The sequence below is a fragment of the Danio rerio genome, chromosome 13 (genome assembly GCF_052040795.2).
Source record: "Danio rerio strain M-AB ecotype USA chromosome 13, GRCz13ab, whole genome shotgun sequence".
Classification (NCBI taxonomy): domain Eukaryota; kingdom Metazoa; phylum Chordata; class Actinopteri; order Cypriniformes; family Danionidae; genus Danio; species Danio rerio.
This window is the reverse complement of record NC_141033.1, coordinates 8,038,657-8,055,000: the sequence shown is the minus strand read 5'-3', so window position 1 is coordinate 8,055,000 and position 16,344 is coordinate 8,038,657. Positions and strand designations below refer to the sequence as shown.

Below are 16,344 nucleotides of genomic sequence, written 5' to 3'. Positions count from 1 at the left end.
AGAAACGCCTCATGTTCATTTCTTTTGTTTTGACCAATCAGATTGGCACTTTTGTTCACCTGCACGGAGCTGCTGAAGTTACAGTAAACAGCACTTGGAGGCGCTCGAGCGCAAACTGTCAATGTGAGCACACATTGAAGATGCCCAGAGACGATATGAACATGGAGCTGCTTTTTTCACAGGTGAACAATAATCATTTCTTCTTCGCTAGAGCCGGAGCTGCTACCTGAACCATCCATGCTTGTTTGAATCGCCAGTAACTTAAACAACAAGTGTGTCAACTTTCTGTTTTCTTCTTCTGTGTTACAAGCGGATGTCAGAAGCTTAACGTTGTCTAGTAACCATCTAACGTCAAGGAGTGATTTTGCAAACTCTTCTGCTTGATGCCAGTGAAAATCACTTGGGTTTGAATCCGGAAACCCTCTCAAAAAATGTTGATGATAAACGCAAGCGAAAAGTGTGTGTGGAGCCTATCAGATCAAAGCGCAAAAGAGGCAGTTTCAAAGAGTTCTAAAACATTAATTGTGGGGCATTTTGAACTGAAACTTCAGAGAAGTATTTTATATCTTGTAAAAAAGACATAATAGGTCCCCTTTAAAGGTGAACTCTTTAATGTAAAAATGTAATTCATAAATTAATTAAATGAAGCCTGTGGCTTACTGCAAGAAAATGATTTAAGACTATTGAAGTAGCTAACCATAATATTAAAGTTAACTCAAACTCTCTATTTGATAAGAAATAAAGTTTTAAAAATTCATAAAAAAAACTTTTTACTTTAGCTAACTGGCCAAAGCAACATCTCACTTTTGAGTAATTGACAGACTAAAATAAACAAATAATAAACTCCTAAAAATATAAAGAAACTATAAAGTCAGCAAAAACAAAACCCAAGTCCTAAAACTTTACTAAATTAATTAATAAAAACAACTAAATTGAAAATGTATAATGCAATATATATATATATATATATATATATATATATATATATATATATATATATATATATATATATATATATATATATATATATATATATATATAAATCACAATCACACTAAGATACATTAACACTGATACAGTGTTAAAGTAAGTACACTTAACCAAAACACTGCAGTTAAATTAATACACTTTTTAGCTGATTGCATCTAATCTCACTTTCATCTATTGCAAGTTGGCAAACTAAAATAAAAATAACTTTAATAAACCTTAAATAAATACTACGTAAAATAAAAAGAAAATTATTAGTGTAATCCTTTTTGCACAATTAATACATTTTTATTTTATTATAGGGTTTTCACGAATTCAGTACCAATCGATACTGAAATTTTAAAAACACACTCAATAAAAACAAATCTCCTGCTAACATTTGAGCGCTATTGAGCACATTCTTAAACAGCTCTGATTCGCCATTGTGTTCATGTGCTCAACAAAAATGTCTGCAATCGGCAGTGAGGCTCATTAGTTTACCGAACTCACCGCTGTTTACTGTGTGTAACCATAGATAAAGGGATACTGGAGCGTTTTTAAACCCATAATTCATCAGCGGATCGCTCGTATGTCAGCTTCTAAACAAACCAGCTGATCGACGTGACTTTGACACTCCAGTGTGTCTGTGTTTACACTCAGCAAACAGCGGTGAGTTTGGTAAACTGATGACCTCCATGGCCAATCACAGTCATTTATGTTGAGCATGTGAACCCAATGTCAAATCAGCACCATTTAAGAACGTGCATTGAAGTTCAAATGTCAGTGGAAAATGGACGATTTTAAAACTTTAGTATCAATTGATACCGAATTTCAGTATTGTGACAAGTCTATATCCTACCCTATTGTCATTTCATAAAATGGTCAGACTTTTCAAAAAAGTTTCAATCGTTGTTAATTATTGTATTTAATAATATGAACAAAGAATGAAAAATACACGAGCTAACAGCGAACAATTTTATTTCTATTAAGTAATGTTTACAAACAAACAAATGCAGTAATACATGTATTGGCCATTATTTCTGTAAGTAAATACATTATTTGAAATTAACTAATACAACCTTATTGCAAGTGTAAAGATAAAAATAAATTAAGGTTAACATTTCTTTTTACTTTATGTTGTAAAATACTTGTGAAACAGTTTCAAAACTTTAAATATGTCTTCCTCTGTGTTATAGGGATATCAGGAGTTGAAGGGGCTCACCTTAGAGAGCAATTTGGTGAGATCCTCAAACAGGTTGGAGCAGTAAAAGTCACAGTCGTAATTTATGTAGAGCTCGGTGACAAAGCTGGGGATTCTCCAGAGCTGTACTATGGCCTCCAGGGCCATCTCCTTCATTTCATATGGCATCTTCGGGTTCTCTGAGGTAATGATGTCCATTAGCTTCTTCAGGTACATCTGTAGATGCACAGAAAGAGTGACTCCTAGCATCTGAGATTCTTTATATCTCGCGGCAAAAAAATAAATAAAAAATGATAACATCACATACCTCAAGTTGGAACTTTAGATGCTCTCGCATGCTTTCAAACAGAAGAAAGCACACACGTATAGAGGCGGTGTACAGATTCATTCGGTCTACACCTAACAACTACAAAGAGACAGAAGGAGAATATTTAGTACAAATGTAAACGTACACATCCTACCATTTAGATCAGAGTTTTTTTTTTACCTGTATGAGGTGCCTACAGAGTTCATCTTTGACCAGACCGAGCAATGACTGGTAGGGGGCGATGTGTGCAGCTTCAAGGGCAACGTTTAAGAGCTGAAGGCCCATGTGCATCATCACATCAGAGTTATGGCGGTCATGTGGGTTGGTGAGAGAGATGAGGAACCGGAAGAGCTCTCTCAAACATGGCAGACCATACGGGATAAGAGCAGCACCTGGAGAAACACAAAGAGACACCAATCACATTTCAGGAAGCGTGAATGTAAACAGCCTGAAATACAGAGAGAAACTGATGAACTGGTATAATGTCCATGCTTTAATCCAGTGTTTCTCAACCACGTTCCCGGAGGACTACCAGCACTGCATATTTTGGATGTTTCCCTTGTCTGTCAAACCTATCACAGGTCTTTTAGTCTCTGCTAATGAGCTGATCCGTTGAATTAGGCATGGTTAGTGAAGGAGACATGGAAATGTACAAAGTTGATGATCCTCCAGGAATGTGGTTGAGAAACACTGCTTAAGACAATATATATGTCTAATGCTAAATATAATGTGCTATACATGTCCACATCACTATAATCAGATGCTTACTTAACTGCTGTTTTCCAACAATTGTTTTTTTTTATTGTGCTTGATCTTGTCTATCAAGCTTTTCAGAATATATTGGGGTTTAAAGGAACAGTTCACTCAAAAATAAAAAATTGAATCACTATTTGTTCACACTTAGGCCCAATTCCAATTCTATTTTTGTACCCCTACCCCTTGGCCCTTAAAACCAAGTGTGAAGGGGAAGAACTTCAAAATGTACCCATAAGAATAGGGACAGCACTACAGCACCTGCACACCTCTTTATATGTCATCGCGATTTCATGCTTCATATGAGATCAGACGATGGCGACTGCTGTAGTTATTCCAGTTGTTTTTTAGTATTTATCTTCAGGAAATCACTGAAGGCATATATTATGTTATCATAACGATTTAATGTGGCAATAAGGTCGTAACTGTACTGTGCATTTACACAGTGGCCATATTCATCAATGTAAACACACCAAAAACAACATTAACATTTTAGCAGACACTGTAAAAAGCCCATTCCCAGCCACTAGACTTTTCTGACAAAGTATTCGAGTGTCATTAAGTGTCAGAATGTTGTAGGACTGCTGTACAGGAGTTGTTATTATTATGGATTATAGCTTATAGGAAATTTAGCATTTTTTATTTTAGCTGTTTTTTGAAAAGCATGACGGTAAAACATGTACACGCTTATGAATCTATTAAAACATGTGCTTGTTTGAAAATTCGTAATAATGACAAAAAATACTAATTTGTGGATCTCCTTACTTCCGGGTTCAGCAACACTGCTATTGTGGCTGGGAAATTATTATTCCTAGCTATTCTGGGAAATTTTCTTACCCCTCGGTTTCGAGTGTGGTCCCGAAAAATTTCAGTTTGAAGGGCTATTCACCCCTTCCCCTTTGCCCTACGCCTTCAAGCTAAAGAGAATTGGGACACCCCTACCCCTTGATGTGAACGCACAAAACGAGGGGTAGGGGTAAAGGAAAGGGCTAAGGGGTAGAATTGGGATTGGGCCTTAGAGTATATACAGTAATCAGAGAGTGAAATTCAATACCTTTAAGACCTTTTTCAAGACTCTTTCCATACATTTTAGGACCTTAAAACCACTTTAGGACACTTTAACTGGAAACCCTGGCGAGATATTAACTTACGGAATAGTTAGAAATAATAGAAATAATAATGAAAGAACTAATCCTAAACTAAAACATTATTTATGTACTAAATAAAAATCTACTAAATCTAGCTAATTCATATTATTGAACTGCAGAAATAATGGGTTAGCCTTGGTTACTGCAGTAAACAAAGCAGCATGATGTCAAATCTAGCAGGATTTTATTGATTTTATAAACTACTCAGTAAAGCTGCACAATTAATCGTTAAAAGATCGCAATCTCGATTCGACCCCCTAGACGATCTTAATCCAGCATTTCTACGATTCTGCCAATCGTATTTTTAAGTTCAGGAGAGAAGAAAAGGCGGCTGCACGAGTCTTTTCATTGTTTCACACACGTTGCTCACTGACATTGACACCTCCAAATGATGTTGAATGACTCACATGCTGTATTTATAAGGTGTAATCCACCTAAAAATGTCATTTTTGTCTTAATATAATGATGTTTTCGCGATTGGGAAATCACACATGACGTGTGCTGCTGACCGTGAGCTGTTATCACAGAGAGGGCGCGCACACGCTCTACTTAATGATAGAAGTAGAGCGCGCGTGCGCGTCTACTTTAGTGAACACAACCTGCATATGTTGCGAGTAACAGGTAATAAAGTTGTAAATAATATTCAGTTTGTGGCACAGAGTGATCGTTTGGGAGCCGCGTGCGAAGTATGAAAAAGCACTTAGCAGTCAGAATAAAACCCAAAGTGTGCACTTCATTTAAATGATCAAATGGCATTTTAGAGTTATGATTACGACAAGCATTTGATATGTTTTTTTTCTTTCATAGCAAACTCACAGTTGTGCATGAAAATAAATGTTTACAATGTCAGTATAACTATTCTAGCCTATATATTGTTGAATATAATCTGATAATGCCAAATGTCTGATTTCACCAGTGAATAAAATTGTCTAATATGACAGATTGCAAACATATATCTCAAACATAATAATCAACATCAGAATTATTATAAGTAGAATAGAATTATTTATAGAAGCCAGTAGACCTGCACATAATATTATTATCGATGTTGTGCCATATGTTTGTTTTTACCACACCTTTATTTTACATCTACAGAATCGTGAGAGAATCGTGATCTTTATTTTAAGCAAAAAAAAAAAAAAATCGCGATTCACATTTTAGCCAGAATCGTGCAGCTCTACTACACTGCATCCTCATATTCACAGATTTAATTCAGGCAGACTTTAGCATACAACCATACACTGCATAATCAAAAATGACATTACACTTAATACCTTGCTAAATAGCATTGAAGACTTTTAATTCTTTTTAAGGGCATTACATTTCTCTGATTTATCAACTTTTAATACTTTTTAAGACCCCAGGGACGCCCCTTCAAATGTTTCCAAAGCATTAGGAGTTTCTTTATTCTGTTGAAAACAAAAGAAATTATTTTGAAGAAAGATAAAACCAGGACAAACAAATACTATGGTAGTCAACAGCTACAGGTTTCCAGCTTTCTTCAAAATATTTTTCTTTGTGTTCAACAGTAGAAACAAACTCAAACAAGTTTGAAACAAGTATTGCGAGAGTACAGTAATTGATGACAGAATTATAAGTTTTGAGTGTACTGTCCCTTTAAAAAGCGGAATTTGCTTTTGCCGTTTATTTTTTACCTTCTTTCTGAGTAGACTGTGTAAAGCGCACTCCTCTAGGGTTCACATAGTCCATATCGTGGACAGATGCTGAATCAGACTGGTCAGCCAGCAGGTCTCGGTCTTCCAGGACTTCAGGAATGGACTCCACTGAGGCGGACTGGGCTCGCTCCACACCTCTGCCCTCAGACTGATGAGAGAACATATCACAATCAAGCTCAATCACATGAACATAGACACTTCAGGACATGTACACACATACACGTAAAGCTGGGTGATATTGCAAAAACAAATATCACAGTATCATGTTTCATACCATTCAATAATTATTGAATATTTTTTTAACAATGCATTTAGGAATATTAGGATTTTTTTATTATTATTAATATTAAACCGCTTTGTTTTAATTTACCAACATTACTAAGACAAATAATTTTAATAGTCAAAAACAAAAAATATTTAAACAGAATATCTGATCTCATCTCTGATGAAGTGTTAAAGAAACTCTTAAACTTGATAAATAAAATGTTACAAAGTGTGTGCATTGGTAAACAACAGCCAAACAATGTCATAAAATGTGTAGTTTTAAAAACACCTGTGTTCATGTGGACAGTTTAGTGATGGCCTGAGAGTTACCTGTGATTCCAGTCTGCCCGGCTCTGCGGAGGGTGTGATGGGAGTGGTGGCTGTTGAGCTGTTCTGGTCCAGGTCGGTGAGATCCTCCTTTGAGGTGGTTTTGGAGCCGGTGTCTAAGCCACTGTCAGTGGTGGGGCTGGAGATGGAGGAAGCTGCACTGTCGGAACCAGGAAATGTAGAAGAACCTCCACTGTGCTGCTCTATGAAGGGAACTCCACCTGAAATCGACATTTACAGTGTAGTTAATAACAATAGATATACTACATGGCCTCGCAATGTTTTCATGTCACTTCTCGCTTGTGTTTGGTTGTGAGACGTAGTTTGTGGACCGAGACAAAGTTGTCGGTGATTCATCCTATTAGAAAATCATGCAGTGTGAAACCACCGGCGCCGATCCATCTTGCAGTGTGACAAACATCTGTGACATGACATTTTTCAAAGTCTGAACTCGGCATTAGATGAAAACTCTAATGGCGGATGACTGCTTCTCACTCAAGGCTGTATATATGAGGGAGAGATCATCTCTAATGAGCGGGACTTAGAATGTGGCTTAGGTTTATGTTTAGTTACATACAATAATGCACCATTAATTGTAATTACTACAGTAAGCACATGGAATATGTGTAACTGTATGAAAAGATCATCATCTTCAGCTTAACCACACGAAAACGGAAATGCTTAAAGTTTCTGCCAACCCGACTCTACATCATTACTTTTCAATCCAGATGGATGGGGCAACCCTTACTGCATCCAAAATGGTGAAAAGCCTTGGAGTAATGATTGATGACTAACTAAACTTCTCTGACCACATTTCTAGAACTGCACTATCTTGCAGATTTGCACTCTACAACATCAGAAAGGTCCGACACTTCCTAACTGAACATGCAGCTCAACTCCTTGTTCAAGCTCTTGTTCTCTCCAGACTGGACTATTGCAACTCTCTACTAGCCGGGCTCCCAGCTAACTCTATCAAACCTCTTCAGCTGCTTCAGAACGCAGCAGCACGAGTGGTCTTTCATGAACCTAAAAGAGCACATGTCACTCCGCTACTCATCCGTTTGCACTGGCTGCCAGTTGTTGCTCGCATCAAATTCAAAGCTCTGATGTTTGCTTACAAAGCGACTTCTGGCTTTGCTCCTTCTTATCTGCTCTCACTTCTGCAGATGTATGTGCCCTCCAGAAACGTGCGTTCTGCGAATGATCGTCGCCTCGTGGTTCCATCCCAAAGAGGGAAGAAATCACTTTTCCGAACTCTCGTGCTCAATCTGCCTAGTTGGTGGACTGAACTCTCTAACTGCATCAGAACGGCAGAATCACTCGCTGTCTTCAAGAAACGACTAAAAACTCAACTATTTAGTCTCCACTTTCCTTCCTAATCTGCAATTGCCTCTCTGGCTCCACCGCTAACTACAAAAAAAACAAACAAAAAATAAAAACAATACTAATGTTTTGCTTCTTAAACTTTCTTTACATACCTGAAACGTGCCTACAGCACTATTCATTGTTGGTTTTATAGTTATGTAAATTGCTTCCTTGTCCTCATTTGTAAGTCGCTTTGGATAAAAGCGTCTGCTAAATGACTAAAAGTACATGTAAATGTAACTACATCATCTTATATTAAAGCATTACCCACTGCAGGATTCATATTTGTAAGAAATAGAGGTTTGGGTCATTAAAGACTCCAATATGTAATAGTGGTTGACAAAACATGAATGTATTTAAGAATTAAAAGTAAAAACAGTATAGAATGCATGTCAGCACACCTGAAAGGTTGTTGGTGAGAGTGCTGGACTGAGCTGGATCCATCTGTCCTGAGGGACTGCGCACCATGTGACGAGGGGGACGGGGAGAACGCTTCTGTTTCTTCCACTTGGACGACTCGCTCATTCCCCCGGCTCTCATCTTTAGCTTCAAAACAAACATGGACTTGTTAAATCAAGCTAAATGCTGCAATTCGCTAAAAAAACATAAAAATAAAAATAAAAAAACAATGCAAGAGGGCAAGACGAAAACAAAACCTCATGACAGCTTCAATTATTATAAAGCCAGCACACAAAACGGATGCTTAAAACACAGACATTCAGACATGTCATTTTGTAGAAAATCTCTTGGGTTTGTATACATGCGATTCTCAGTTTATCATCTCAAAGTCAACAATTTTCTTCCAACTATTTTATGTTTAATGAGATTAGAAAAGAAAGAAAAAATATTGGCTGGTTTCAGTGCTTTAAAACAACTAACACTTTATAATTTATGAATAATCAAATATAATAACAGCAGAAAAAAAACTAAAAGACAGGTGTCTGGAGAAAGATTTTGGACAAGGATACAGTTATACACTCAACCGCCACTTTATTAGGTACATCTAACACCAGGTTGGACCCCCTTCTGCCTTTAGAACTGCCTTAATTCTTCGTGTCATTGATTCAACAAGGTACTGGAAATATTCCTCAGAGATTTTAGTCCAAATTGACATGACAGCATCACGCAGTTGCTTCAGATTTGTCGGCTGCACATCCATGATGTGAATCTCCCATTCCACCACATTCCCAAAGGTGCTTTATTGGATCGAGATCTGGTAACTGTGGAGGCCATTTGAGTACAGTGAACTCACTGTCATGTTCAAGAAACCAGTTTGAGATGATTCACGGTTTATGACATGGTATGTTATCCAGCTGGAAGTAGCCATAAGAAGATGAGTACACTGAAGAAGATAAGGCTGTGGCGTTGACACAATGCTCAATTGGTACTAATGGGCCCAAAGTGTGCCAAAAAAATATCCCCCCCACCATTACACCACCAACACCAGCCTGAACTATCGATTTTAAGCAGGATGGATTCATTCTTTCATGTTGTTGATGCCAAAATTCTGACCGTTTCTCTTTTTCAGACCTTTCTCTGTAAACCCTAGAGATGGTTGTGCGTGAAAATCCCAGTTGATCAGCAGTTTCTGAAATACTCAGACCCATCTGGCAGCAACAACCATGCCACTTTAGTCACTTAAATCCCCTTCCTTCCCCATTTTGATGCTCGGTTTGAACTGCAGCAGATCATCTTGACCATGTCTACATGCCTAAATGCATTGAGTTGCTGCCATGTGATTGGCTGATTAGATATTAATGAGCAGTTGGGCAGGTGTACCTAATAAAGTGCTCGGTGAGTGTATACTAACAAATTAGCACATTCATGGTAACAATTGCTGATGAAAAAAAAGTTTTAGAACTATGTTTTTTTTAACTGACCATCATGGTAGGATTTTCTTTTCAAATAAAGACAAAACCACTGTACAAATGCAAACTGTTGCCAGTTTCTACTTCCAAAAAAAATGAAAAGAAAAACTGCAACATCGCTCACCCACTTTTACAGCCTCCTATTCTTTTTTTCTCACATTGTAATTTTTTTAAAGTTGTTTTTAAGGGAAGTAAACAATTCCATTTTTGTGGATCACTGAATCGCATTTGGGTTGAATATAACAGTGTTACAATATATATATATATATATATATATATATATATATATATATATATATATATATATATATATATATATATATATATATATGTATATATGTATATATATATATATATATATATATATATATATATATATATATATATATATATATATATATATATATATGTGTATATATGTATATATATATATATATATATATATATATATATATATATATATATATATATATATATATATAACATTGTATATAAAAGTGTACAATGCTGACTCAAACTGACTTCATGCTGAAAACCCCATTTTTCATTTGGCAGTCCAGTATCTTAATTGGTAGCAAGACTTCATGTGCTTTGATATGCATGGCTGTCAGATGTCAAGTTTTTTTTGCTTTTTTGTTAGTTGCCAGTTTATTAAAAAAAAAAAAAGTTTTGCTGCTTGTTTAGTCTACTTATTTAAAATGAGCTGAAACAACACATTTATTTAAATTCTTCATTGTTTTATGTTCAATTCACTTAGATTTGTTTAACTAACTTAAATTGTTTTGGGACAACACGAGTGTATTGAGTGGAACTATGCATTTTTAAAGTGTACTCTTACATAGACAAATTATGCACCAAACATTTTACTAAATCTTCCCAATCTGGCAACCATGGTCACACTCACTTCAGGCAATAAAACACTGATGATCTTCATAAAATTGCAGCCAGAATATGCATATGTGTTTATTATGATTTTCAGAGCATAGAGAGCGGATGAGCCGCAAAATACTTGCTACAATAGAGTTCTTAGTAAAATCATAGGAATTTAAATTATCAGGAACAAAATAAACCACCCTAATGACATCAAAAGAGGACAATTTATTACTTATTGGGTCCCGTCTTTAAGGTTTTAGGGGTTCTTGTTTAAAGAAAAAATTCTTCTGTGGAGGAACTAGACTGAGATACGCACTAAAGAATGCAGGAAACTCTGCAATGCATAGGTGACAGAACTATGTACATTAAAATGCTCTAAAACAAGCATGTTACTGTAACCAATCATCTACTGTTTATCTCAGTGTGTTCTACCTTCCAAAAAACCCACTGAGACCATAAAACAAGAGTTATATAACTTCAACCTGCACCAGTAACATTGTCAAAATGCTGTCATAGGTTAAAGCATTAGTTTACCCAAATATGAAAATTCTGTTATTAATTATTCACCCACATGTCTTTCTAATCCCCCGAGACTTTTGTTCATCTTCAAAACACAAATAAAGAAATTTTAGATTAGGGATGGACTGATACCATTTTTAAGGAACCGATCGGATCCTGATACTGTACTGTTTTTTATTTTTTTTATTCCTTTTAGCAAAGCCTGATATTTTCCTGCAGGTTTGAAGCAGACTAAACTAAACCATCTGAGGCCAGTTTTACTTAACTAAACTCGCCGTGAGGGTGATGTAGAAACTGAAAGCATGTCTGAAAAAATATTTTTTTGTCTGAAAAATCTTTTTTTAAATGAATTTCGTTTGGTATAATTTGTTGGTTATTTTAATGTATTTTTGTTGGTCAGTTATCTACAAAATAAACAAGAACATTTGAGGTGAAGTTCAAAACAAGGACCACTTCTATGCTTCAGCACACAATCTGACAAACTGGTCTGTTATATTAATATAATATTAATATAAATAAAATTACAGTGAAATATTCAGTTTCAGAGTAGCCAATGACTGTACAGTCTCGGGACAGTCAGTTTTACTTTTAATAATTTAATCAACTACTTTGAACACAATGAGCCAGGCTTTACCATCTTTTCACAGCACCTAAAGTATTCCCTTTGAAATAATAAACTCAGTCAGTGGGATGAGAGAACAGAAACGTATTTGAAGATAACATATTATTTTAATGGCTTATAAATTACACAGAATATAGAGCATGCGCAAGATCTGATTTGGATCCAGCTGGCCAATACCCGATCCAGCAAAAATATGCGATATCCAACCAATTGCAAATTAAAGTATCGGGATCGCTGCATCCCTATTTTAGATGAAACCTAAGAGCTCTCTCATCCTCCATAGACAGTAGTCCAGAGGTGTTCAACTACAAACATTGTCAAAGCATTCCATGTGATTTCAGTGGCTCAACTGTAGACAAACTAAACTCCATGAACACTTTGATGAGCCAAAAAAAAAGCTTCTCTTACACTACAGGGTGCACATTTATTACAGGCAGTGTGACATATTGTGTTACATTCCTGTACATTTCTGTGTTGTGTAATTATTATTTATATATATATATATTTTTTCTCGCTAGTCTCTTTCTCTCTCTCTCTCTCCGTGCTCGCTTGCTCTCTACCTCTCTCCCGCTTCCACCTATACAGTGGCTCCGATTGGCTACCGCTGCCCAGCTGTTTGCCGTGCCCCCCTTGACGTCATCCAAGGTCTCCAATCCAGCCGCTGCCACCGTGGCATAAAAGTGGTGACAGGACGCTACACTGGAGGCCCTGAATTTCTGTGTTGTGCTGTGTGTCTGTGTTTTTTGATATATGTCTACTGTGTGTTACAATTTGGTATCTGTCCGTTATTTGTTCTCCATTTGTCTACCGTCGATGTCATGCGCATCTGAGGTTGGAGAGTGGGACAGGTAAGAATGTCGTGCGACATACATTGTGCACAAGTAGCTTGAATATCTCTGTATTAGACACACTAGGTAAGGGGCGTGCTCCACCCACTGTACTTTTGGTTTTCCCATCAGAGATCAGCGTAGGTTAGGTAGTGCGTATTAGACGCGAAGATTCTTTTCAATAACTTCTGCATTTTTATTTTGGATAGATAGGGTAGAGATTGGGCCAAATAGATTGCTTTTGTTTTATTTATTTTTATTGTTTGGATGCCGCCCGCGTCTCATTTCTCCAACTCTCCCATATCTGGTCAAATATCTTATGTCATTTGTTATCTGTGAAATTCAATGTCTCTTTGTAAATATTCAAGAATCTTTCTATATACATTTTTTTGGCATTCATTATTATCACTATTTTTGTAAATAAAATCACGTATTGCATTTAGCTGGTCTTGGTTTTTGTCCCTCATTTATTGATGTTGTGTGGTTGCTTATGTGTTTCACCCAAAAGTTAATGTTACTCCTCTTCCCCTTTATTTAACATCTTTTAAATCGTAACATATTGATATAAGCGTGAGCGGAACAACGCACAAGCATTCAATTGCCCGTTGCACATCTCGATGAGCAAAAGCAGACACTAGAAAAACAGTTGTTGACAGATTTTTTTTATTTTTTGCAATAAATGTGTTCTTGGAGCTTCATAGGATTACAGTTGAACCACTGAAGTCACAATGAATGTTTTAAAAAAGGCTTTAGCTGTCTATGGAGGATGAGAGAGCTCTCTGATTTCATCTAAAATATCTTTATTTGTTTTCTGAAGATGGACTTTGATCTTAGGGAATTAGAAAGACATGAGGGCGAGTAATTAATAACATTTTTCATTTTTTAAGTGAACTAATCCTTTAAGTACATGGAGTACTAGAAAGTTAAAGGGAGTTTGATCTGCAGCAAACTCTTCTTCCTTACCTGCACTCGTTTGTTTTTCCATAAGATATTGTAAGCCTCAGGAGAGAAGGGGCAGGCCCCGTGATTAGTGATGGACATGTCTTAAGCTCAAAGGGAGACGCATGACATGGAACACATATAGAACTACATGCATGGGAGAAAACCACACGCATACCAGGACGACATCCATGCACGCACACACATAAACTCGCTATCAGAAAACACCCATTCAATGACAGTATCCCAATGCATCTCTGACAGGAAAGTGGGGGAGTAGCACCTCAGCATACGTTACAAATAAACATGTATAAATCGGGGAGACCAACCAAGGAAAAAGATAATGGAAGCTATGAACAGACCAGGAACACACAGAGCATGCAAAAATGGCAGTCAAACAGGTTTTCTGGGTTTAAAAGAAAATAATAAACACTCAAATGAATATACAGTCAAATACAGAAAGTGACATTCAAATGAAACTATGGAATTAAAATGAAAATATGAAAATAAACATCCTGATGTGGCTTCACCTCACCTAAACTCTCTTTGCATGAAATAAAAAGCAGGACCTAAACTATGTTACATTGTTTACATGACGGTTCACCAGAAAGCCTTTCGTTAGACTGATGCTTTGCTCCAATTTTACTCCACACTCAAATGAGGTATTATTCACAAACCCTAATTTTTCCATATTCACAATACATGAGAGATTGTTTTACAGGTTTAATTCAATTTATAGGAAGAGCCACTTGTGCACTTCCTTTTTTTTTTGAAAGAGATGTTTTGTTTTAGTTGAGCTCTTTCACCAACATCAGTGGCACAACAATGATTACTCCAAACCATTTAGACTATCCATCTATCTATCCATCCATCCATCCATCCATCCATCCATCCATCCATCCATCTATCTATCTATCTATCTATCTATCTATCTATCTATCTATCTATCTATCTATCTATCTATCTATCTATCTACCTATCTATCCATCCATCCATCCATCCATCCATCCATCCATCCATCCATCCATCCATCCATCCATCCATCCATCTATCATCTATCTATCTATCTATCTATCTATCTATCTATCCATCCATCCATCCATCCATCCATCCATCCATCCATCCATCCATCCATCCATCCATCCATCCATCCATCCATCTATCTATCTATCTATCCATCCATCCATCCATCCATCCATCCTTCCATCTATCAATCTATCAATCCTTCCATCTATCAATCTATCTATCTATCTATCTATCTATCTATCTATCTATCTATCTATCTATCTATCTATCTATCTATCTATCTATCTATCTATCTATCTATCTATTTATCTACCTATCTATCTATCTATCCATCCATCCATCCATCCATCCATCCATCCATCCATCCATCCATCCATCCATCCATCCATCCTTCCATCTATCAATCTATCAATCCTTCCATCTATCAATCTATCTATCTATCTATCTATCTATCTATCTATCTATCTATCTATCTATCTATCTATCTATCTATCTATCTATCTATCTATCTATCTATCTATCTATCTATCTATCTATCTATCTATCTATCTATCTATCTATCTATCTATCTATCTATCTCATTCCCTCATTCCACTCCCCACCATGCATTCAAACATAAGGCCATGCGCACCAGCGTATTTAAATGCACTAGCTGCAACCCAATGAAAAAAAAAACTGCTGTTTTAATGCATGGAAATGTGCTATACCCTCTCTAAGCCCGTCTGATTGGTGTTTCTAGGCTGATCTGCATAAATAAAATCCTGTGCGTCCAGAATACAGCCTGGGATCTGCGAGTTGGAACAGGCAAACGGGTAAAGGATGAACTCAAAGACAACAAACAGGTATGAAAAGAAAGAAGATTCTAATCCTTGAATAACTGCAATGAAAAGGAGCAGAAGTCTTTCAAATAAAGAATCGACAGTAGCTGTGAAACACTGTTAACTCTCACTACTACTTTCTATTTTGTGACCTGATGGATGACACGCACGCGCATACACACACACAGGTATAATAATTATGCAACAGCAACTGACCTCACTTATGGGTATGAAGACCTCTACGTAACAAAGCTCATAAAGGAAATGAGAAGGCAGATGGGAAACAGGTGTAGAGGGACTAGGGGAGAATGGATAGCAAAAAGGATTTCATATTTACCTTCTTCATGTTAGTGCCCACATAACTCTTGGCCTCCTCTTTGAACTGTGGCAATCTGCAGAGACACACGTACATGCGTTACAGTTTGCTAGATATTTGAATGCATTTATAGCAACAAGTTTAATTTTTTATTTTTTTACAGGTCCGTTTTAAATAGTGACAAATAACTCACCCACAAAGCATTTAAGCCGCCCAAATGAATAACAATAATGAACCAATGGAACCAATATATTATGTTACAGCTTGACGTTGACGTAACCACTATGACGTAGAGCTGCACAATTAATCGAAAAAAGATCGCAACCCCGATTTGACCCCCTACACCAGGCGTGACCAACCCTGTTCCTGGAAATCGACACTCTTGCTGATTTCAGTTGCAACTTATATCAAACACACCTGCCAGTAATTATCAAGTGCTGTTCAGGTCCTAATTAATTGGTTCAGGTGTGTTTGATCAAGGTTGGAGCTGAAGTTTGTAGGAAGGTCGATCTCCAGGAACAGGGTTGAG

The 16,344-nt window shown here is 36.6% G+C and overlaps 1 protein-coding gene across 20 annotated transcripts in view; it reads right to left on the bottom strand.

The window, feature by feature from the left end:
* gbf1 (golgi brefeldin A resistant guanine nucleotide exchange factor 1) overlaps positions 1-16,344 on the bottom strand; it is a 167,139-nt gene that overhangs the window by 49,319 nt on the left and 101,476 nt on the right. For 17 of the 20 annotated variants that reach the window (XR_015505573.1, XR_015505574.1, XR_015505572.1 and 14 more), the window contains exons 8-14: positions 15,837-15,891; positions 8,409-8,553; positions 6,646-6,863; positions 6,031-6,199; positions 2,655-2,866; positions 2,475-2,573; positions 2,189-2,383 (exon numbers count right to left, since the gene is read on the bottom strand). Coding sequence is in view for 11 of the 20 variants with exons in the window: in XM_087278784.1 (XP_087134910.1) it covers positions 2,189-2,383; positions 2,475-2,573; positions 2,655-2,866; positions 6,031-6,199; positions 6,646-6,863; positions 8,409-8,553; positions 15,837-15,891 (1,093 nt within the window). In the remaining 9 variants the exon portion in view is untranslated. Of the gene's footprint in view, positions 1-2,188; positions 2,384-2,474; positions 2,574-2,654; positions 2,867-6,030; positions 6,200-6,645; positions 6,864-8,408; positions 8,554-13,679; positions 13,716-15,836; positions 15,892-16,344 lie in introns of all 20 variants that reach the window. The other 3 variants (XM_087278781.1, XM_087278782.1, XM_087278783.1) reach the window with 1 other exon arrangement.